Source organism: Salmo salar, chromosome 03, assembly GCF_965601325.2.
Source record: "Salmo salar chromosome 03, fSalSal1, whole genome shotgun sequence".
Lineage (NCBI taxonomy): Eukaryota > Metazoa > Chordata > Actinopteri > Salmoniformes > Salmonidae > Salmo > Salmo salar.
The window spans coordinates 81,196,913-81,217,228 of record NC_138293.1 but is presented as its reverse complement, the minus strand read 5'-3'; the positions used below and the strand labels follow the sequence as shown (position 1 = coordinate 81,217,228).

At 44.8% G+C, this 20,316-nt stretch overlaps 1 protein-coding gene and 1 pseudogene across 2 annotated transcripts; one reads left to right on the top strand and one right to left on the bottom strand.

The window, feature by feature from the left end:
- The first annotated feature begins 317 nt into the window (after positions 1-317).
- LOC106601837 (aquaporin-8-like) lies at positions 318-11,001 on the top strand (annotated as a pseudogene). The gene is made up of 5 exons (XR_014391700.1): positions 318-671; positions 1,557-1,683; positions 1,987-2,201; positions 2,952-3,086; positions 10,899-11,001. The product of XR_014391700.1 is annotated as an aquaporin-8-like (transcript).
- LOC106601768 (meteorin-like protein) lies at positions 10,371-18,968 on the bottom strand. The gene is made up of 4 exons (XM_014194119.3): positions 18,826-18,968; positions 18,047-18,444; positions 14,674-14,733; positions 10,371-11,745 (listed from the first exon to the last, which is right to left on the bottom strand). The coding sequence occupies exons 1-4, from the start codon at positions 18,915-18,917 to the stop codon at positions 11,408-11,410; spliced, it is 888 nt and encodes a 295-aa protein (XP_014049594.1). The 5' UTR covers positions 18,918-18,968; the 3' UTR covers positions 10,371-11,407.
- Positions 18,969-20,316: the final 1,348 nt, after the last annotated feature.

The window sequence follows — 20,316 nt, the reverse complement described above, 5'->3', positions numbered from 1 at the left end:
TTCACTAGAGTAAACTGACTTGGATAAATCATAACATGGATATCAGTGTCAAAGAGTCCATCGTTGGTCAATGGAGCAATTACATTTTATGCTCTCTCCCTCGCTCTCTTTCTCTCTCTCCACTCTCTATCTCGCCCTTTCGTTCTTTGAACTTACCAAAGTTCAAGTGATTAGCAACGCAAACAGGTAGATATTTGGACACACACCTGTGGACGTTATCGCCAGTGCTGCACTGTATCTCTAGATACAACGACCCCTCTCTCTCATCTATTTTCTCTCCAAACTCCTCCATTCACTCTCTCTCTCTCTCTCTCTCTCTCTCTCCCCCCCCCCATTCTCTCTCTCTATTCTCTCTCTCTCTCTCCTCTATTCTCCTCTATTCTCACTCTATCTCTCCAAACTCCTTTCCACTATGACAGAAGGGACAATGGAACTGGGTGACGTTGGGGCATCCCTGATGGCATCAGACTCTAAGAAAGCACCGTCAAGCCTCCCAACAAGTTTGAGCGCCTGGTCCAGCCGTGTCTGGCTGAGCTGGTGGGGACCATGTTCTTTGTGTTCATCGGCTGTGTGTCGGTCATAGAGAACGTGGAGGCAGCAGGGAGGCTGCAGCCAGCTCTGGTCCATGGTCTGGCCGTGGCAGTCATGGTGGCTTGCATGGCAGAGATCAGGTGAGGAGATGGGTCTGTGTGTTTATATACAGTGTATTGATACACTGTCTCACTGTACTCACTGTACTGTGCTGTTTTGGATAAAAGTGTCTGTAAAATGTCTCATATTACATCATTACAGTGTTGTACTTTGGTCTCCTTTTGAGATTAACGGTAATCATTTGTTTTCAATAGAGCATTTATATTTTGCATGAACAGTATGTTGTGTGCTTTAATATGAGTGGAATGAATGTATTTGAGTGCAATGCATGCCCATTATTCCATTATATTTGCAATGTTCTATATTGCTACAATGTTCTATATTGCTACAATGTTCTATATTGCTACAATGTTCTATATTGCTACAATGTTCTATATTGCTACAATGTTCTATATTGCTACAATGTTCTATATTGCTACAATGTTCTGTATTGCTACAATTTTGGGGTCAAAATACTGAACACACATGGAGTGGAAACCCATAAGTCCCATATTCTTTTTGTGGTGATTATGTGTTTCTTCGTCGTGTGCAGAGTTCAAAAACAGTATTTTACAGATAAAGGTAATAGACCTAAGGTTGTAAAACCATTCTCGTTCCAGTGAGAGCCATTCCACTCAGAAACAGTGGCCATTATGGTGTCATGTGTTATGATTTCACAGATGCACCTGACACATACATATGCCAAGTGAATAAAGCAACTGTGACCCCCATTCATATTGTTATACCTAATAATTGAGTGAACATGTTAACAATGTCTAATCAATATCTAAAGCCAATCTCCTTGAACTGATACAAAGGTGAAAGTGTGAAGGTGAGTAATGTTAAACTGTGAAATATACTGTGTAAAACCCAACCCTCCTGGGCTATCTGACCATTCTTCTGCTATTTCTCTCTGACCTCCACAGCGGCTCCCATTTTAACCCACCGTTTACCATTGCTATCTACCTGTGTGGAGGCATGAAGCTGAATATGGTGGGGCCCTACCCCATCAGTCAGCTCATAGGGGGTGTGCTAGGTGCTTCTATGTCAAAGGTGAGGGTTAAACCTGATATCAGTGGTCATTCAATGCACATCTATGACTAACAGTATCTGTGGAGGTAGAATTTTGTCTTGCACCTTGAAATGATTTGAAATGCAGACAAAACATATCAGTTGGATTGAATCAAATCAGAACTAATGCAAAAAAAACTATAAAATGAATATTCACAACTACAGTGATTAGATATGCAGACAAAAGACATTACCCCAGTTTAGCTCGTCAGACGATGCATTGGGTTTTGTAGTAGTATAATGACATCACTGCCAGTAAATTAACCTGAATCCATTGTTCCTCAGCTGATGACCACAACAGAGAACTACTCCAAGGCCCAGGGGGCAGCGTTTGCCCTACTGCAATCACAAGATCAGCTGTGGGGGGCTCTGTTTGGGGAGATAGCCATGACCTGCCTGGTCCCCATGGTGGTGCTGCTGGGGGCGGTCAACGCCAAGAGTAGCAGCCCCATGGTGCCCTTCATGGTGGGCTGCACTGTCATCATCAACATCCTGGCTGGGTGAGATACTGAGAGGGCCAAGGTAGGAATTTTTCACTTGTACTGTAACTAGGCCCAAAGTTTTTCCTGGCTACTTGACCTGGTCAGTTCTTGCTATAGGGTTATTAGGGCCTAGAGGTTTCCCTGGGCCTGGTACAAGTAGTTTGTTCTCTTAATAATTAGCCTGGATAGATAAGGTTTGGAAAAAGTTTATTTGAAGGTTTGTTTATTAACTATTTATAAACCACTATTATATCATTTGTTACCTATTAAATAGTGTTCGTTCTAAATTATTTACATGGATTTAACATGCATTATTATACACTGTTTAAAGAAATTATATACTGATTTATAAAATGTTAACTAATAATGAACAAAGAAATAATGGATGATAAACAAACGTTCAAGTAGAGTTGCTGTCAACGATTACATCCACAACTGAAGATATGGGACAGCCACTGCTAAAATGTGCATTATTGTGACATGAAGATTAGATAAGCATCTTAGATAGGTAGTTCAGATAACACGCTCATTACATTGCAATTATGACCTTCTGGGCATTTCTAAGTAACGTATTTACTGTTCCCACACTACAACATGATCTTTGCTAAACATGAAATACTTGTTATCTCAACATTTAGTTTCATAGCATCATGGGTAGAGATACAGCACATGGTTGTTTTGATGGACATGATTCTGCTGCATACCTGGAGATAATAATGTTTTCTACTATCATGGTTCTACTACTCTTTGTCGTTATTATTTCTTCAGTGGAGATGTGTCTGGAACCTGTCTGAACCCGGCCAGAGCCCTGGGTCCTGCTATAGTGGCCAACTACTGGACCTACCACTGGGTTTACTGGGTAGGACCTATCACTGGTGGACTGGTGGCTGCTGCACTGGTTAGGTGAGGATAGACTACACACAGAGATCCCACTAGATGACTTCTAATATGTAATTCTATAACTCAATATTAGAAATATGTTCTTTGTAACAGTATTTTTTATTGGAGTTTCACAATTTTCACCCATATTAAGAGATACAACAACAAAGACAAGGTAAAAAAACCAGCACTCACTTACACATATCCGTATGTATGCACGCACGTACACACACACACACACACCCTTTCCCTCTCACCGCTTAGCGCTTCTCTCACCCCATCCCCCTCATAACTCAATAATATTAATAAGAGATGTGATTGAAGTCTCGGGATTAGAAATGAATATCAGGACATCATCAGCATACAAGCTTATTTTATGGTGAACATCACCAATGAGAAGCCCCTGTATAGCAGGCGTTACCCTGATGGCCTCGGGCAGTGGTTCCATAACAAGTGCAAATAGGAGGGGGGACAAAGGACAGCCCTGTCTGGTACCTCTGTGTATAGGGAAGCTATTTGACCGTAGTCCATTAGTAAGGACAGCAGCCTGAGGATCATCATATAAAACTTTCACCCATTTTATAAAGTTGTCCCCCAGACCAAATTTATTTAGAGCAAAGAATAGGTAAGACCACTCCACACGATCAAATGCTTTCTCAGCATCTAGGGAGAGCACAAGACCATCCATAGCACTTCGTTGGTAGACTTCAATTACATTAAGAAGCCGTCTGACATTGTTACATGACCTACGTCCCTTAATGAAACCAGTTTGGTCTCCTTTCACAATTAGTGGCAGTGAGTCCTCTAATCTTGTGGCTAGCAATTTTCTATCCACATTCAGAAGGAAAATTGGTCTGTACGAGGAACAAGACTCCGGACATTTTCCCTTTTTGAGAATAAGTGATATGTTGGCTTCTCGCAGCGTTTGGGGGAGCTGGTCATTTGAAAATGAGTGGTTAAACATATCACGCAATGGCTCAAGGATCAGGCCATGGAACTCTTTATAGAACTCACTACAAAACCCGTCCGGTCCTGGGGCCTTACCATTTTGCAGATTCTTAATTGCGGACATTATCTCTTCCTCAGTAATAGGAGCATTAAGGAGAGACCTCTGTTCTTCGGAGATAGTAGGGAGCTCAATCTTAGAAAATAAGTTCTCCATTAACTTGGGTGCGTCATTTGGCAGTTCTGAGGCATAAAGATTTGCATCAAATTTCTTAAATGAGTCATTTATCAATTTATTTTCATATAACTGATTGCCATCCGAATCAGTAATAGCCGCAATTGACTGTGAGTCAGCTCTCTTTTTAGCTAGGTACGCCAAGTACTTTCCTGGCTTATCGCCGTGTTCATATAGCTTTTGCTTGACAAATCTCATTTTCTTTTCAGCGTCCTGTGTTAGGAGGGAGTCCAACGTTGATCTAATGACTGATATTTCCTTTAATAGGGCAGGAGTGGGAGTTTCAATGTAGTCCTTCTCTTTAGTTCCTAATTCACCCTCTAGTGTTTTTTGCTTTTCACGCTTTTTCCGCCTCTTAGTGGCTGCGTATGACATAATCAGACCCCTGGCGTACGCCTTACAGGTTTCCCAAAGGAGTGAGGGGTTATCTGTTGATTGAGAGTTAATAGAGAAAAATGCTTTAAACTCTGTAATAAAATATGATGTGAATGTATGGTCTTTAAGAATGGTTGTATTCAACCTCCAGTGTCTTGACTGATTGAATGCCCCGTTGAGTTTTATGTCCAGGATCACCTCCGCATGATCAAATATGACTATGCTTCCTATCCTAGCGGATAAAACCGACTGCAGTGACGTCCTGGGCATAAAAAAGTAATCTATTCTAGTCTGACATCCATGAGGTGCAGAGAAAAAAGTGAACTCTCTGTTGGAGGGATGAAAAGCTCTCCAAACATCAGCATACCCCAGATCATCACAAATAGCTGTAAGTGACTTAGCTTGAGGAGAGAGTGAGGCTATACCACTGGGAAGCTTATCAATAAGGGGGTTCAACAAACAATTAAAATCTCCTCCAACCACTGCAGTGTCTGAGTTTAATGTTGAAAAGTCAAGAAATACCTTAGTGAGGAAGTCGGGGGGGGGGGGGGCAGGGGGGAAGTAAATATTCATTATGGAAATGCTCTGCCCTTGTAAAGTACCATTAATTATAACAAAGCGACCCAATTTATCTTTCACACACTTCAAGACCTTAAGTGGTAGGTTCTTTTTCACAAGAATTGCTACACCTCTACTTCTGGATGTAAATGATGAGAAAAACACTTGACCAAACCCCCCTTGTTGTAATTTCAGATGCTCCTTATCATTCAAATGAGTTTCTTGTAACAGGGCAATATCAATATTTTCTTTTTTCAAAAAGGACAGTACCTTCTTCCTTTTAATGGGGTTATGGCTCCCTCTAATGTTCCATGTACATACACGTAGTCTGTTACCTGCCATTGCGCTTTGACCATTCAATATCCAGACTGAATCCTACTGTAAAAATGGGGTGGTACCTTTTTCCATGTGTTGAACTCTCCTCTATCTCACTGAGCGTAAACAAACGATATGAACCCTGAACTCGAACTATATTAAACCCAAAAATTAAACATGAAAAGATCCAAAAGGGGGTTTTCCCACTAGCTAACATGCAGGGGATTTCAACTTTCCAATGTAGACTCTTAAGTCCGCATTGCCACTCAATAGCCTCATCCTTTATATATGTGGAAATTAAAATCAATAGAAGAAGATTTAGGCTCTTCCACCTAAAACCAAGCCTGGGCACCAATATAGGTTCACACATATCTCAGTCTGAGCTACGGCGGCAGTTACTTTAGCAAGAAAAATAATAACGATACGAATATTACTGAACAGGAGCACATGAGAACTTACACCACTGTTTCATGATCAGATTCAAAATAAAATAAGACGTTATCCAATGCTGCGGAGGTGCAGCTTAAGGTTATTTACCCGAGAGAGTCAATAAACGCAGCAGCCTCTTCAGATGTGTAGAGTTTTTTAGGCCATAATCTTCAATGTGGCCGGGTACAGCAGTGCGTAGTCGATCTTCATTCTCTTGAGTCGAGCCTTCACCTCATCAAACGCCTTGCGCCTTCGTACAACCGCTGTGGAATAATCATTGAAGAATGAGACCTTTGGACCTTTACGTTGACCGTCAGAACCGATGTTTCTAGCCGCATCCATGACGCGCTGCTTGTCGGTAAAGTTGTGGAACTTTATAACCACTGGTCGTGGGCGCTGATTGGGACCGGGTATCGGTGCTTGAGAGCGATGTGCTCTGTCTAGCTTCACACGACCAGCCTTAGTGTCCATTTGTAGGTAGTCAGGGATCCATTCCTCAAAAAATGTTACTGAACGTGTCCCTTCAGAATTTTCCGGGAGTCCCACAACACGTATATTGCATCTGCGTCCTCGATTATCCAAGTCGTCAATGTGCTCCGCCATTTCGCGCACCTGTTTCTCAAGTGCGTTTATCTTAGTGTCCATGGATGTAGTTGAAGTTTCCACAGTAGCAATTCTTCCTTCTGCCTCATCAACACATTTGACAACCCTCTGTAGTTCAGCTGCATGGCCTGCTATTGCTTCCAGGACCGTTCTTATCTTAACATCGATCACTTTAGTAATGTTATCCGTCATCCTTTGAATCACCAGGTCCATTGTGCCTGGATCTGTAATGTTGTTAGATTCGCTAACGTTAGCTAGCTCCTCCTGCACATCTACATGGATGGCGGTTTTGGTCGACTTCTTAGTAGCTCTGTTGGTCATGTTGTCGGAGATTTTTGAGAAATAGTCGCCAAGACTCATTGTAGGGTAACTTATTTAGCCAATTCTGCCACTTTTTCAAGCTAGGAGATTAATGTAAGAATATAAATTTACGAATACCGCGTGAGCTCGCTGAAACACCGTGTTCTCTCTACGGCGCCATTTTGTTCCCCCTAGAAATGTGTTCTTAATGTTTTGTACACTCAGTGTATATCAGTCAAGTTATTCTCAGCACGGAACAGTTTGTGTCGAGTACTGACTATTGCAAACACCCAGGAATAGTAGAAATGTGGTTGTCACTCTGTCAGATACTGAGACTCAATTTCAGCATTCCCTTTTAGAAGACCAACAAAAGAATGCCCAAATGCAAAACATTATGTAGAAAAGAATGTGAAAAAGCCAACTGAATTTCCAACCAGGTGTGTTGTGTATGGAAGGCTTCACCACTTTGTAAAACTTTGGCCCAACTCTCCATCTCATTACCTTATGAATCAGTGGGGATATAAAAAAACAAAAACAAATTACCTTTCCCCATAAGTCAATTACCAAAACACTCAGTTCAAATGCAAACAACAGATGACAAAATAATGCAGGACCTTTTCAAAACCACAGGGTCCATCTCTGGCATGAGCTTTGTGCTCCCATGCTCCTGGTCCTATAGCCTGTAAAGGAGACCCAGTCAAAGGCTGGCCTGGAGGGTCTCATGCTGTTTCCACATTGTACCCCGGGCCTCCCCACAGCAGTGGCCCACATGGGAAAGCTGGCCAGGCGGCGGGATAAACCAATTACCCCCCAGAGGGAAGGGACTCCTGCCGGCACACCATCCGAGGGGCTCCCGGCCTCCCGCTTCCAGGCGCTCCTGGACGTCGTTCCCTCAGAGCCCGGCTGGAGAATTCCCAAAGATGGGAATTGTGTGACCTCCAAAGCCCCGGAGAGTAGAAAATATTCAGCTCGGAAATTTGATATGGTACGCCCCTCAGGAGGACAATGGTGACTTGGTGAGGGAGATCTGGGTTTGAAAATCTACTTTTTTGGAGACTTTAGGAGATATGAGTTAGAGTTGAGAGGGGTTCATCATTTTTTCACACCACGGTTTTGCATTTAATAGTATTTAAAATGTTGGTTAAAACGCTATGCCATTTAGGGTTTTTCAAGGGTGCTTTTCTAAGAAAAATGTCCTGCCTGAGTTGGTGAACAGCAAACATAGTGGATTTTAGCAGGTTGATCTTATAGGTTTAACCTTGACCTCATCAAGTGGGAGGAGAAGAAAGAGAAAAGTGAGAGAAAGCAAAAAATAGTGAAGAGAGGAAGTCTAGTTGATTATAGTATCATGAGTTATTATGATCAAAACCTCACGAAGAAACTACGTTTGATGATAACTGGACGAACCGGAAGGATAAGAGAAGTGAGACAGAATGAAATAGAAGAGAGATAGATAGAAAGAGAAGATAGATATAAAGTAAGAGGAGAGAGATAGAAAGAGAAGATAGATAGAAAGAGAAGAGAGATAGAAAGAGGAGAGAGATAGAAAGAGAAGATAGAAAGAGAACAGAGACAGAAAGAGAAGAGATATAGAAAGAGAACAGAGATAGAAAGAGAAAAGAAATAGAAAGAGGAGAGAGATAGAAAGAGGAGAGAGATAGAAAGAGAACAGAGAACAGAGATAGAAAGAGAAGAGAAAGATCAGAGATAGAAAGAGGAGAGAGATAGAAAGAGGAGATAGAAAGAGAACAGAGATAGAAAGAGGAGAGAGATAGAAAGAAAAGATAGAACGAGAACAGAGAACAGAGATAGAAAGAGGAGATAGAAAGAGAACAGAGATAGAAAGAGGAGATAGAAAGAGAACAGAGATAGAAAGAGAACAGAAAGAGAACAGAGATAGAAAGAGAACAGAGATAGAAAGAGGAGAAAGAAAGAAAGAAAGAAAGAAAGAAAGAAAGAAAGAAAGAAAGAAAGAAAGAAAGAAAGAGAAAGGGTTAAAAGATAGAGATAGAGTTGATCTTGGTGGATAAAGTGACCGGTCTACTGGCTTGAAATTGCCCCCTTGGATTCATGAGGCCCAGTGGTTCCTGGCTAACAGCATCTGTGACAATGATCATTATGTCTGCCGGGGCCTTGTCACCGTGGGCCCATTGTGGGGGCCCCATTCAGCCCACAGTCATTTACACTTTCATTGGCAGCTATTTAGTCCCAATAAAATGTTCAACACAGCAATTTGTGAGTCCTGCTCAGCCAAGTAGACGTGTGGAATAGGCATAAAAAGGAGTCGCTTTAAAAGTCAATGAATTGTTCCATCTTTTTGGGGGAGGGGCAAGGGGAGGGGCCTTAGATGTTTGGGGCCCCGAAAAGTCCCCCTCCCACCTCTGCTCACTCTGTTTCCCAGGCTGTGATCAGGGAGCAACAGCCCCAAAAGAATAAACTGATTCAGCCTACTCATTTTAACATTAGCACTGCTTATAGTTAGGCCGGTATAGGAAGCAATGGAAAAGGGCCAAAGTAGAAACTTGTTGGACAGGTGGCTCTAAACTCCCATTCCCCTATAAAACAGAGATTATGCACTGTGTTGTATGTGGATGGGGGTATAACATCCCGTTTAAGCCTATTCCATACCAGATATACCAAAAGACACAAAAGCCTTGTGCTTTTAGATGCTGATCTTTAGGAGGGGCTCATGTCTCTGGACTTTACTGTTCATGTCTCTGTTGTGAAACACTCTATAGACTAAATACAAATCTATATTAAGAATTTGCGTTCAGATGCAGGTTGTAATACTTTTGAAATTCCGATTTTTTTTAAATCTCATTATTAGTTAGAGCAACCGTTCCACCTGTGAGCAGTGAGATTTTAAATGGACCGTTTATCACTAGGGTTATTTGAGGCCATATTAATAATCTCCTTGAACATTGGCCATTAACTATCTATTAAGTATTTATTAACTCTTCTCTAACAAATTCCACCGTCAACACTGCTGAGATTGCTAAGAGAAAGAGCCCAAACTATCTACCTCTGCAGTCTAATAAAGACTCCCACATTCATCACCTCAGCTTTCTCTGTCTGTCTGGTCCACAGTTTGCTGAGCTAGCAAGACTGGCGATACTAATGTGATACAATATTTTATAGTGCCTTGAGTTTTGGCTCCAGCCTCTTCTGAGACGTGAATTTAAATCCCACTGCTTCCATCTAAAGCCCAGGTCTGTTGAATGTGGCTGATGAAGGACAGAGGGCCTGAGACATATAATCAATCTTAAAGCTGAAGAAAAATGGTCTTTTCATTTCACTATCCCAGCAGCTCTGTAAAACCCCACTCTGTCTGCGTCACTCAGTCCACTGACTACCCACAATAGAGCGGGAGGGGCTGCCACACCCAGGCTAACACTGAGGGGAGGCCTGCTGGTTGAGGGGTAGAGGTGAGGGGGTTTGGGGTTAACATCCCCTCATCTTTCAAACTCTCCCTCTAATGCTTAGGGTTGTCTAACGCTTAATGCCAAAAGCTCAATGACTGAAATTAAAAAATACATCTGTACCACATGTGTAACATCATTATTTTAATAGACAATAGATACAATAGTGCAATAGATGTTTTTTGTCATTTAAATGTGTTGCATAAAATTGTAATGCAAACATTCATGATCATTATTTCCTACAGGAGGAGCTATTTTCAACAAATATTTTCCCAGAATGCTCAAGAACCACAATAAAGAATGTTATGAAGAACAAAATAAATATTTTGTTCAAAGGTTTAAGTAATTGCTTGAAAGTGCATTTCAAGTCAATCAAAAAAGTACACAAGAAATCCCCACAAACATTGCTTATATATTTGGCAATAAATGGTAATCAAACTGAAGGTTTGCACCTACACAGTAGCATCATCCATACCCTGTAATAAAACCAAAATGATACAATCAATATGTAAATAAGCAAATCCTTGTGAATTTACAAAACATTTAATTTACATTACAATAAAATATTTCAAAACCTATCGTATAAAGGAATAAACAAGAGCACATAAAACCTCTAACAACAATCAGACATTAAATTCATATGATTTCCTGCCACAGTAGTCCAGAGGACACCTCTCACGCCGAGACCCTGAAGTGAGCAGCAGTTGGTGTGGGGAGAGACAAAGCGTGAAGCAGCAGTCAAACCATTTTTAGTCTCTGGGAGCTGTGGGCGTTGAGAAGAGAGACAGACAAAGGGCCAGGCTCTCTAAGCCTTTCCCCGCTGGGGCCGGCAGGGGCAGGGGTGGCCCCTCTAGTGCTGCCTGGATGGGTCCCTTGTGGGCCCCTGCCCTGGGCCTTGTACTCCTTGTGCTCTACAAGTGCTCCAACAGATTTGTCCCTGCTGGTGTTGTGAGCGGTATAGAATCAGTAGGAGTAGAAGGGACAACATCTCTCAAACCGCTGTGGTCGTGAGGAACTCATCTCGCTCGCTTGCTGCCACGGCGACATAACCTCTACCACGCCCACTGGGGTAGAAAGAAGAGACTCATTGTGTTCCATTTAAGAAAATAAACCCTACCTATAGGTCAAAGGGCTCATGGATTACCACTAGGAAATGGGACACACCCTCAGTCCAGCGGGAACTCACAGGGGTTCTGACGAGCCGCCCAAGCTGATTGGTAGAGGGACATGAAGTCTTTATAGCGGGGGGCACAACCCAGCCAGGCCTCCCCAAAGTGTTCTGTCCCTGTGAAAAGGAACTCTCCGCCCCCAGGCTTTACGTGACACTGTAACAGTGTGTGGATGTGACCGTGCCATGAGGAACTGGAACCGGGAACCCCTATGGTGCCAGTGTGGCGCTCGAACACCCCGCTACGCTGCCGGTACACCCTCCCCTCTGAGACCTCCACCAACGATGTCTGCCGCTCAGCATTGTGGGATACGTTCCTGATGGAGCCGCGAACCACTGGAGGGGCAGAGGAGGGGACTAACATTAGAGACTGTTTTCAGTCAGCCCAAACATTTATGGTTATGTTAATAAATATGATGTTTTATTGTAATGAAAACCAATTAATATGAACAGAAAGATGAGAAATGTATCAATTAAACAGCCACCAATACAGTATGATTCAGCTGATCTATATTGTTGTGAGCATTTCAATAACATGTTTTTTTAAAGCGGCCAAGAGGGAAATTAAAAAGTTAACAGGATCTTGCTGTGTGAGTATGAGTGGAAAAAGGATTCAAATCTTCCCTCCAAAAACTCCACTCTTAGTCTCCACATCCCCCACTCACTCTCACTCCTCTCTGTCTCCACATCCCCCACTCACTCTCACTCCTCTCTGTCTCCACATCCCCCACTCACTCTCACTCCTCTCTGTCTCCACATCCCCCACTCACTCTTCTCTGTCTCCACATCGCCCACTCACTCTCACTCCTCTCAGCCTCCACATCCCCCACTCACTCTCACTCCTCTCAGCCTCCACATCCCCCACTCACTCTCACTCCTCTCAGCCTCCACATCCCCCACTCACTCCTCTCAGCCTCCACATCCCCCACTCACTCCTCTCAGCCTCCACATCCCCACATCCCCCACTCACTCCTCTCTGCCTCCACATCCCCCACTCACTCCTCTCTGTTTCCACATCCCCCACTCACTCCTCTCTGTTTCCACATCCCCCACTCACTCTCACTCCTCTGTCTCCACATCCCCCACTCACTCTCACTCTTCTCTGTCTCCACATCCCCCACTCACTCTCACTCTTCTCTGTCTCCACATCCCCCACTCACTCGACTCAGCCTCCACATCCCCCACTCACTCCTCTCAGCCTCCACATCCCCCACTCACTCCTCTCAGCCTCCACATCCCCCACATCCCCCACTCACTCCTCTCAGCCTCCACATCCCCCACTCACTCCTCTCAGCCTCCACATCCCCCACTCACTCCTCTCTGTTTCCACATCCCCCACTCACTCCTCTGTTTCCACATCCCCCACTCACTCCTCTCAGCCTCCACATCCCCCACTCACTCCTCTCAGCCTCCACATCCCCCACTCACTCCTCTCAGCCTCCACATCCCCCACTCACTCCTCTCAGCCTCCACATCCCCCACTCACTCCTCTCAGCCTCCACATCCCCCACTCACTCCTCTCAGCCTCCACATCCCCCACTCACTCCTCTCAGCCTCCACATCCCCCACTCACTCTCTCAGCCTCCACATCCCCCACTCACAGCCTCCACATCCCCCACTCACAGCCTCCACATCCCCCACTCACTCCTCTCAGCCTCCACACACCCCACTCACTCCTCTCAGCCTCCACATCCCCCACTCACAGCCTCCACATCCCCCACTCACAGCCTCCACATCCCCCACTCACTCCTCTCAGCCTCCACATCCCCCACTCACTCCTCTCAGCCTCCACATTCCCCACTCACTCCTCTTAGCCTTCACATTCCCCACTCACTCCTCTTAGCCTTCACATCCCCCACTCACTCCTCTCAGCCTCCACATCCCCCACTCACTCCTCTCAGCCTCCACATCCCCCACTCACTCCTCTCTGTTTCCACATCCCCCACTCACTCCTCTGTTTCCACATCCCCCACTCACTCCTCTTAGCCTTCACATCCCCCACTCACTCCTCTCAGCCTTCACATCCCCCACTCACTCCTCTCAGCCTCCACATCCCCCACTCACTCCTCTCAGCCTCCACATCCCCCACTCACTCCTCTCAGCCTCCACATCCCCCACTCACTCCTCTCAGCCTCCACATCCCCCACTCACTCCTCTCAGCCTCCACATCCCCCACTCACTCCTCTTAGCCTTCACATTCCCCACTCACTCCTCTTAGCCTTCACATCCCCCACTCACTCCTCTCAGCCTCCACATCCCCCACTCACTCCTCTCAGCCTCCACATCCCCCACTCACTCCTCTCTGTTTCCACATCCCCCACTCACTCCTCTGTTTCCACATCCCCCACTCACTCCTCTTAGCCTTCACATCCCCCACTCACTCCTCTCAGCCTTCACATCCCCCACTCACTCCTCTCAGCCTCCACATCCCCCACTCACTCCTCTCAGCCTCCACATCCCCCACTCACTCCTCTCAGCCTCCACATCCCCCACTCACTCCTCTCAGCCTCCACATCCCCCACTCACTCCTCTCAGCCTCCACATCCCCCACTCACTCCTCTCAGCCTCCACATCCCCCACTCACTCCTCTCAGCCTCCACATCCCCCACTCACTCCTCTCAGCCTCCACATCCCCCACTCACTCCTCTCAGCCTCCACATCCCCCACTCACTCCTCTCAGCCTCCACATCCCCCACTCACTCCTCTCAGCCTCCACATCCCCCACTCACTCCTCTTAGCCTTCACATCCCCCACTCCACAGAAATCCCTCCATTCCCTCCTTTCATTCTCTGTGGCCATTTACACTTTCATTAGCCAGCTATTTTCTCTCATCAAAAAGTCAATGATGGCGATTTGTGAGGTCAGGGCACGGGAGTCAGCCTATAAATGAAGTGGACTCAATGGTACTATTGCTTCTGCTCTGTTGCAGCCTTAAGCCAATGGGTCCCCCATTGTGCAGCCTCAGCCCTCACATCTGTCAGGCCCCTCTGTTCGCTGGGAACAGATCAGGCCCACTACCCCCCCCCCCCCCCCCCCCTTTCCAACACTCACTCACTCCACCCCAGGCCTTTGTAGCATAAATTAGTGGTGATACCCAGCTGATGAGGGGACAGATTGGGCTACATGGATCTATGGAGAACTAAGGAGATAGCACACAACGAGTCAAAAGCTATAGCTGTTTACCGTTTGTATAAATGTTTCATATAGGATCTAGATTTGTAAATAAGAACAATAATGAATTATTTATGTTCTATTGATACATACCAAAGTCACTGCTGCAGATGGCCAGGAGGAGCTCTGTGTCATTGCAGGGACGGCAGCTAGCTGTGGGAGGAGAGAGAGAAGTTTAGAGAAAGAGTGTGGGTCTATGCAGGGACGGCAGCTAGCTGGGGGAGGAGAGAGAGAGAAGTTTAGAGAAAGAGTGTGGGTCTATGCAGGGACGGCAGCTAGCTGTGGGAGGAGAGAGAGAGAAGTTTAGAGAAAGAGTGTGGGTCTATGCAGGGACGGCAGCTAGCTGTGGGAGGAGAGAGAGAAGTTTAGAGAAAGAGTGTGGGTCTATGCAGGGACGGCAGCTAGCTGTGGGAGGAGAGAGAGAAGTTTAGAGAAAGAGTGTGGGTCTATGCAGGGACGGCAGCTAGCTGTGGGAGGAGAGAGAGAGAAGTTTAGAGAAAGAGTGTGGGTCTATGCAGGGACGGCAGCTAGCTGTGGGAGGAGAGAGAGAAGTTTAGAGAAAGAGTGTGGGTCTATGCAGGGACGGCAGCTAGCTGTGGGAGGAGAGAGAGAGAAGTTTAGAGAAAGAGTGTGGGTCTATGCAGGGACGGCAGCTAGCTGTGGGAGGAGAGAGAGAAGTTTAGAGAAAGAGTGTGGGTCTATGCAGGGACGGCAGCTAGCTGTGGGAGGAGAGAGAGAAGTTTAGAGAAAGAGTGTGGGTCTATGCAGGGACGGCAGCTAGCTGTGGGAGGAGAGAGAGAAGTTTAGAGAAAGAGTGTGGGTCTATGCAGGGACGGCAGCTAGCTGTGGGAGGAGAGAGAGAAGTTTAGAGAAAGAGTGTGGGTCTATGCAGGGACGGCAGCTAGCTGTGGGAGGAGAGAGAGAAGTTTAGAGAAAGAGTGTGGGTCTATGCAGGGACGGCAGCTAGCTGTGGGAGGAGAGAGAGAAGTTTAGAGAAAGAGTGTGGGTCTATGCAGGGACGGCAGCTAGCTGTGGGAGGAGAGAGAGAAGTTTAGAGAAAGAGTGTGGGTCTATGCAGGGACGGCAGCTAGCTGTGGGAGGAGAGAGAGAAGTTTAGAGAAAGAGTGTGGGTCTATGCAGGGACGGCAGCTAGCTGGGGGAGGAGAGAGAGAAGTTTAGAGAAAGAGTGTGGGTCTATGCAGGGACGGCAGCTAGCTGTGGGAGGAGAGAGAGAAGTTTAGAGAAAGAGTGTGGGTCTATGCAGGGACGGCAGCTAGCTGTGGGAGGAGAGAGAGAAGTTTAGAGAAAGATTGTGGGTCTATGCAGGGACGGCAGCTAGCTGTGGGAGGAGAGAGAGAAGTTTAGAGAAAGAGTGTGGGTCTATGCAGGGACGGCAGCTAGCTGTGGGAGGAGAGAGAGAGAAGTTTAGAGAAAGATTGTGGGTCTATGCAGGGACGGCAGCTAGCTGTGGGAGGAGAGAGAGAAGTTTAGAGAAAGAGTGTGGGTCTATGCAGAGGAAAGGGGCACACATCACCCTGTGGAGCACCAATGCACATCCTTTCACTTCACTTGTCTTGTCACAACTCTCTCGCGCTCTCTAATCATTCTCTCTCTCTCTCTCTCTTTCTTTTCACAATCTATCTATCCCTCTCACTCTGCCCACTCCATACTCTGCATCACCACCCATTTCTCTCTTTCTCTCATATTAACCATCATCATCTACACTTCTTATAGTGATGATCTTACTGGACACTATCACCCTACTGTGAGGGTCCACTTTCAACACTTCAGACCACACCCAACACCCTACTGTGAGGGTCCACTTTCAACACTTCAGACCACACCCAACACCCTACTGTGAGGGTCCACTTTCAACCCTTCAGACCACACCCAACACCCTACTGTGACGGCTGGGCTTGAGACAACTGATAGATGGATGAGGATTACAGACAGCTTGCCACTCCATTGACACACACATACCAGCAGCTCCATCCCTCCATCCCTCCTCAGTTCATCCAGACAACAAGCCAAGGGGTCAGATGGAGGAATGTCTGGCATGTGTCTACTCCACATCTCCTCCACCATACGAGCACTACCCACACAGATCAAAAGCCTTGATGAGTCTCGACCTCCATGTTTGACTTCTATTGTTTAGCGGTCTAATTGAATGACCCCAGACTGGTGACCCCAGTCACTGGTATTCTCCACTGAGCTCCTCCACTCTGTCAATATTGGGAGAGAAAGACTCAGACATCACATCATCAGGACAGGAGAATGACGTCACCCCATTAAGACAGGCCCACACACATCTGTAGAATCCAACAAGTATTTGCTGTCTCCATTGAGATACCCGGGGGCCAATGGCCCTCCGCCAACCTGGTCCCTGCTCCCTGGCTTTGTCCCTCCGATGGAAATGAGACCACCAGACAAAACAGACCGGTCAGCAGCTGCTTCCTAGACCAGGCAAGATTGGATTTGGTCTTTAATTGGATAATTGACTGATTTCTTTGGGCCCCAAACTGTCCCTCAGTCTCCCCAGCACACCCCTCCACCCACACAGTGAATGAGCCCACCTCTTGTGCTGTGATGCTAGGAGTTTATTGTCTTCTATGATTAAGTTAGAATGTTTCAGTGTTTAATTATTGATGCACTTGCTTGGAAATGGTTAAATGATGGTCAAGAAGATGGGTCTAAAGTAAAAACCACTTAAAAACATCTGAAGGCATAATGATTTGCATTAAGGATACTTTTTTTATATCAATATATTTTTTGGTCAATTTACAATTGGGATTGCAACTTCAACAAAAGTGTCAAATGAACATTTTATTACCATGGCATAAAAATAGAGAATTTGTATTATCTCCAAATGTCAGTGGTGCAAAGTACTTAAATTCGAATAATTTGACGTAGCCTACTACTTAGGTCGTTTTTTGTGGTATCTGTAATTTACTTTATAGTTTTGACAACTTTTACTTCACTACATTCCTAAATAAAATAATTTACTTTTTACTCCAGACACCCAAAAGTATACGTTACATTTTGAATGGTAAGCAGGACAGTAAAATGGTCCAATTCACGCACTTATCAAGAGAACATCCCTGGTCATCCCTACTGCCTCTGATCTGGCAGACTAACTAAACACAAATGCTTCGTTTGTAAATTATGTCTGCGTGTTAGTGTGCTCCTGGCTATCGATAAATAAACTTGTGCCGTCTGATTTGCTTAACATAAGCAATTTAAAATTATTTATAATTTTAGTTGACTTTTAATGCTTAAGTATAGTTTTGCAATTACATTTACTTTTAATATTTAAGTACATTTAAAACCTAACACTTTTAGACTTTTACTCAAGTAGTATTTTACTGGGAAACTTTCTCTTTTACTTTAGGAAATTTATATTAAGGAAAATTTACTTTTACTCAACTATGACAATTGGGTAATTTTTCCACCACTGTCAAATACTCACCCTGCAACACACTTTGGCCAAGGTTGGGCGTAGTGGTCCGATTTCCCAGCAACTCATATCTGAAGCCTACTGCGCGTTGGCTGATATCCCTCTGCGGGTTCGCCAGGAGGAAGATGGCTGGCTTCTGAGGTCCGTCCGCCGGAAAACAGAACACCTGCTCCGGCCGCCCTCCATCCGTCATCAACAGGTCCAGTTCCCCAGCCCGCTCGATGTAGACGCTGGCGCCGTTGAAGCTGCGGAACGGTTTGATACAGACCGTTGTGTGGCGCGCAGAGGACAGGTTGGGTTCCAGGACGACCCGAAGCGCCTGGCCCGGGTAGACCCACTCCACCGAACCCTCCGTGCAACGCAGCCGCACCTGCTGCACAGTCCGCGAGTTGGCCTCGCGCGCCAAACCACTGCAATCCAAGAACAAGGAGAAGGGTTCAAATGGGCACACTCACTCAGAAAACAATGCAGGTCAGAAAATAATATACGACGAGAGAGGTTATCCTATACTCACAGAGAATAAGTATATTATCCCCCCCACACTCAATCCAAATGTTAAAACATGTATTATTTTGGCAAAATCTATTTTGATAGGATAACTGCAAGTAGTTCTATTGCAATAATATGCAACAATAAGAATACACAATTACCTGAAAACGATTAGGATATTGGTATAAACAGATAATAATTATAAATATTTAGACAACAAAGTTTTTAGAAAGGCTAAACGCAATCCCAAAGTCAATACCAGTTTGGAATTCTGGCTACTAAAAAAAAGCCTAATCCCTCACCTTCCACTCCAGTTGCATAGGTCTGCCGCGCAGGGAGACAAACAGCAGAGGAACAGCACATACATGAACATCAGCCTGAGAGTTGGCGACATTGCAACCACCAAATATAGGAATAAAAATAGAATCCAAAATCAACTTGGTGAGAAGACATCACCAATGTTCCGCTCCAATCCTTCTGCTAGCTCACTGAGATGCTCTTTTAGCAACATCTGTGGACGCCTGTGACTGACGCTGCGGCTGCATTGTATGAATAGTAATGTGCACCCTAGCACCCTGACAGCGTTGGTAGAAAATGGTTGTCCTCGCTATGTGTCTGTGTGTGTGTGTGTCTGTGTGTATGTGTGATGATGATGATGGTTGATACAACCGGGAATGGATTTCGTCATCATTACCGTTGGACCACAATGGAAATAAGCTATTAAGCTTAATTGTGTTATCCTTGATGATTTTCTTAAATTGTATGTGGAGACGTCACCGGCTGGAGCGCCCTTATGTATGTATTTTACAAATTGTCAAATAAATTCAATCAATCAATCAATGGCGTAATTACCAAGCCCAAAGATTTGTAAATCGAAACCGTTTCAAAGGCGGTAATTTGCATTTGTCGTTACGTAATTTAATGATAGAAGTTGTGTAAAATGTATAAAACATGTAGGCTATTTGTGGAAAATCCATATTGGGCTTTACAATCATTTACAAAAAGACTTAGAAATCTATTTCAAATTACAAAAAATAAAATGACAGTAAGGATCTTTAAAAAGAACTTGCAGTGTTTTGTGTTGGCGGTTGTCCTATCCGTCTGTGGTTCTAGACTTTAGTGAGGTTCTTCGAATAGATCTCAGATCAGCTTCCTCAAGTCCAAACCTGAACTAAATCAATCGGAATAGCCTGTGGGTCCAATAATCGGAAAAGCTTGAACAAAACGAAATTAAATTTATTTGTATCGCATTATTTAGGCCTACGTTCCCACACGACTGAATACTTAATACGCGTTCAATCTCTTTTAGCTTTTGTTTTAGGTTAGTTCAGTGAAAAGACGATCCGCAGTACAGGCTCCAGCCATCTGTTACCTTCAGCTGCACTGCGCGACTCACAGCTTTTCCACACCTGGATAATTGGAGCGAGCCTTCATGAAACTTTGGGAAACAAATGACGACAATGCCAATTACTTCTTATTTAGAAGCCTTTTATTTATGTAGGCTAGTGTTGATACGTATTTTCCGAACACTTTATATTTGCATATTCAACCCCTAAACATTGGCCTATATAAGTAAATAACTCATAAAATAAATTAACAAAATAATACGTTTTTTTTGTGTATATATATATATATATATATATATATATATATATATATATATATATAGATAATTGAAATCGCATTTTGTAATGATAGGCTTGGTTTTATAAAACGAATGGTAGGCCTAACGGCCACAGATAGTGTTGTTTGGGTGGTGAGTGGGGGTGAAGAAGGTGGGGAGGGCGATTAAC

Excerpts from the sequence above, each read along its gene's own strand:
- LOC106601768 (XM_014194119.3), bottom strand. The coding sequence starts at position 18,917 with ATGTCGCCAACTCTCAGGCTGATGTTCATGTATGTGCTGTTCCTCTGC. Across the intron at positions 18,445-18,825 it reads CTATGCAACTGGAGTGGAAG|TGGTTTGGCGCGCGAGGCCA; the intron begins GTGAGGGATTAG and ends CTTGGATTGCAG. Across the intron at positions 11,746-14,673 it reads CATCTGCAGCAGTGACTTTG|TGGTTCGCGGCTCCATCAGG; the intron begins GTATGTATCAAT and ends CTGCCCCTCCAG.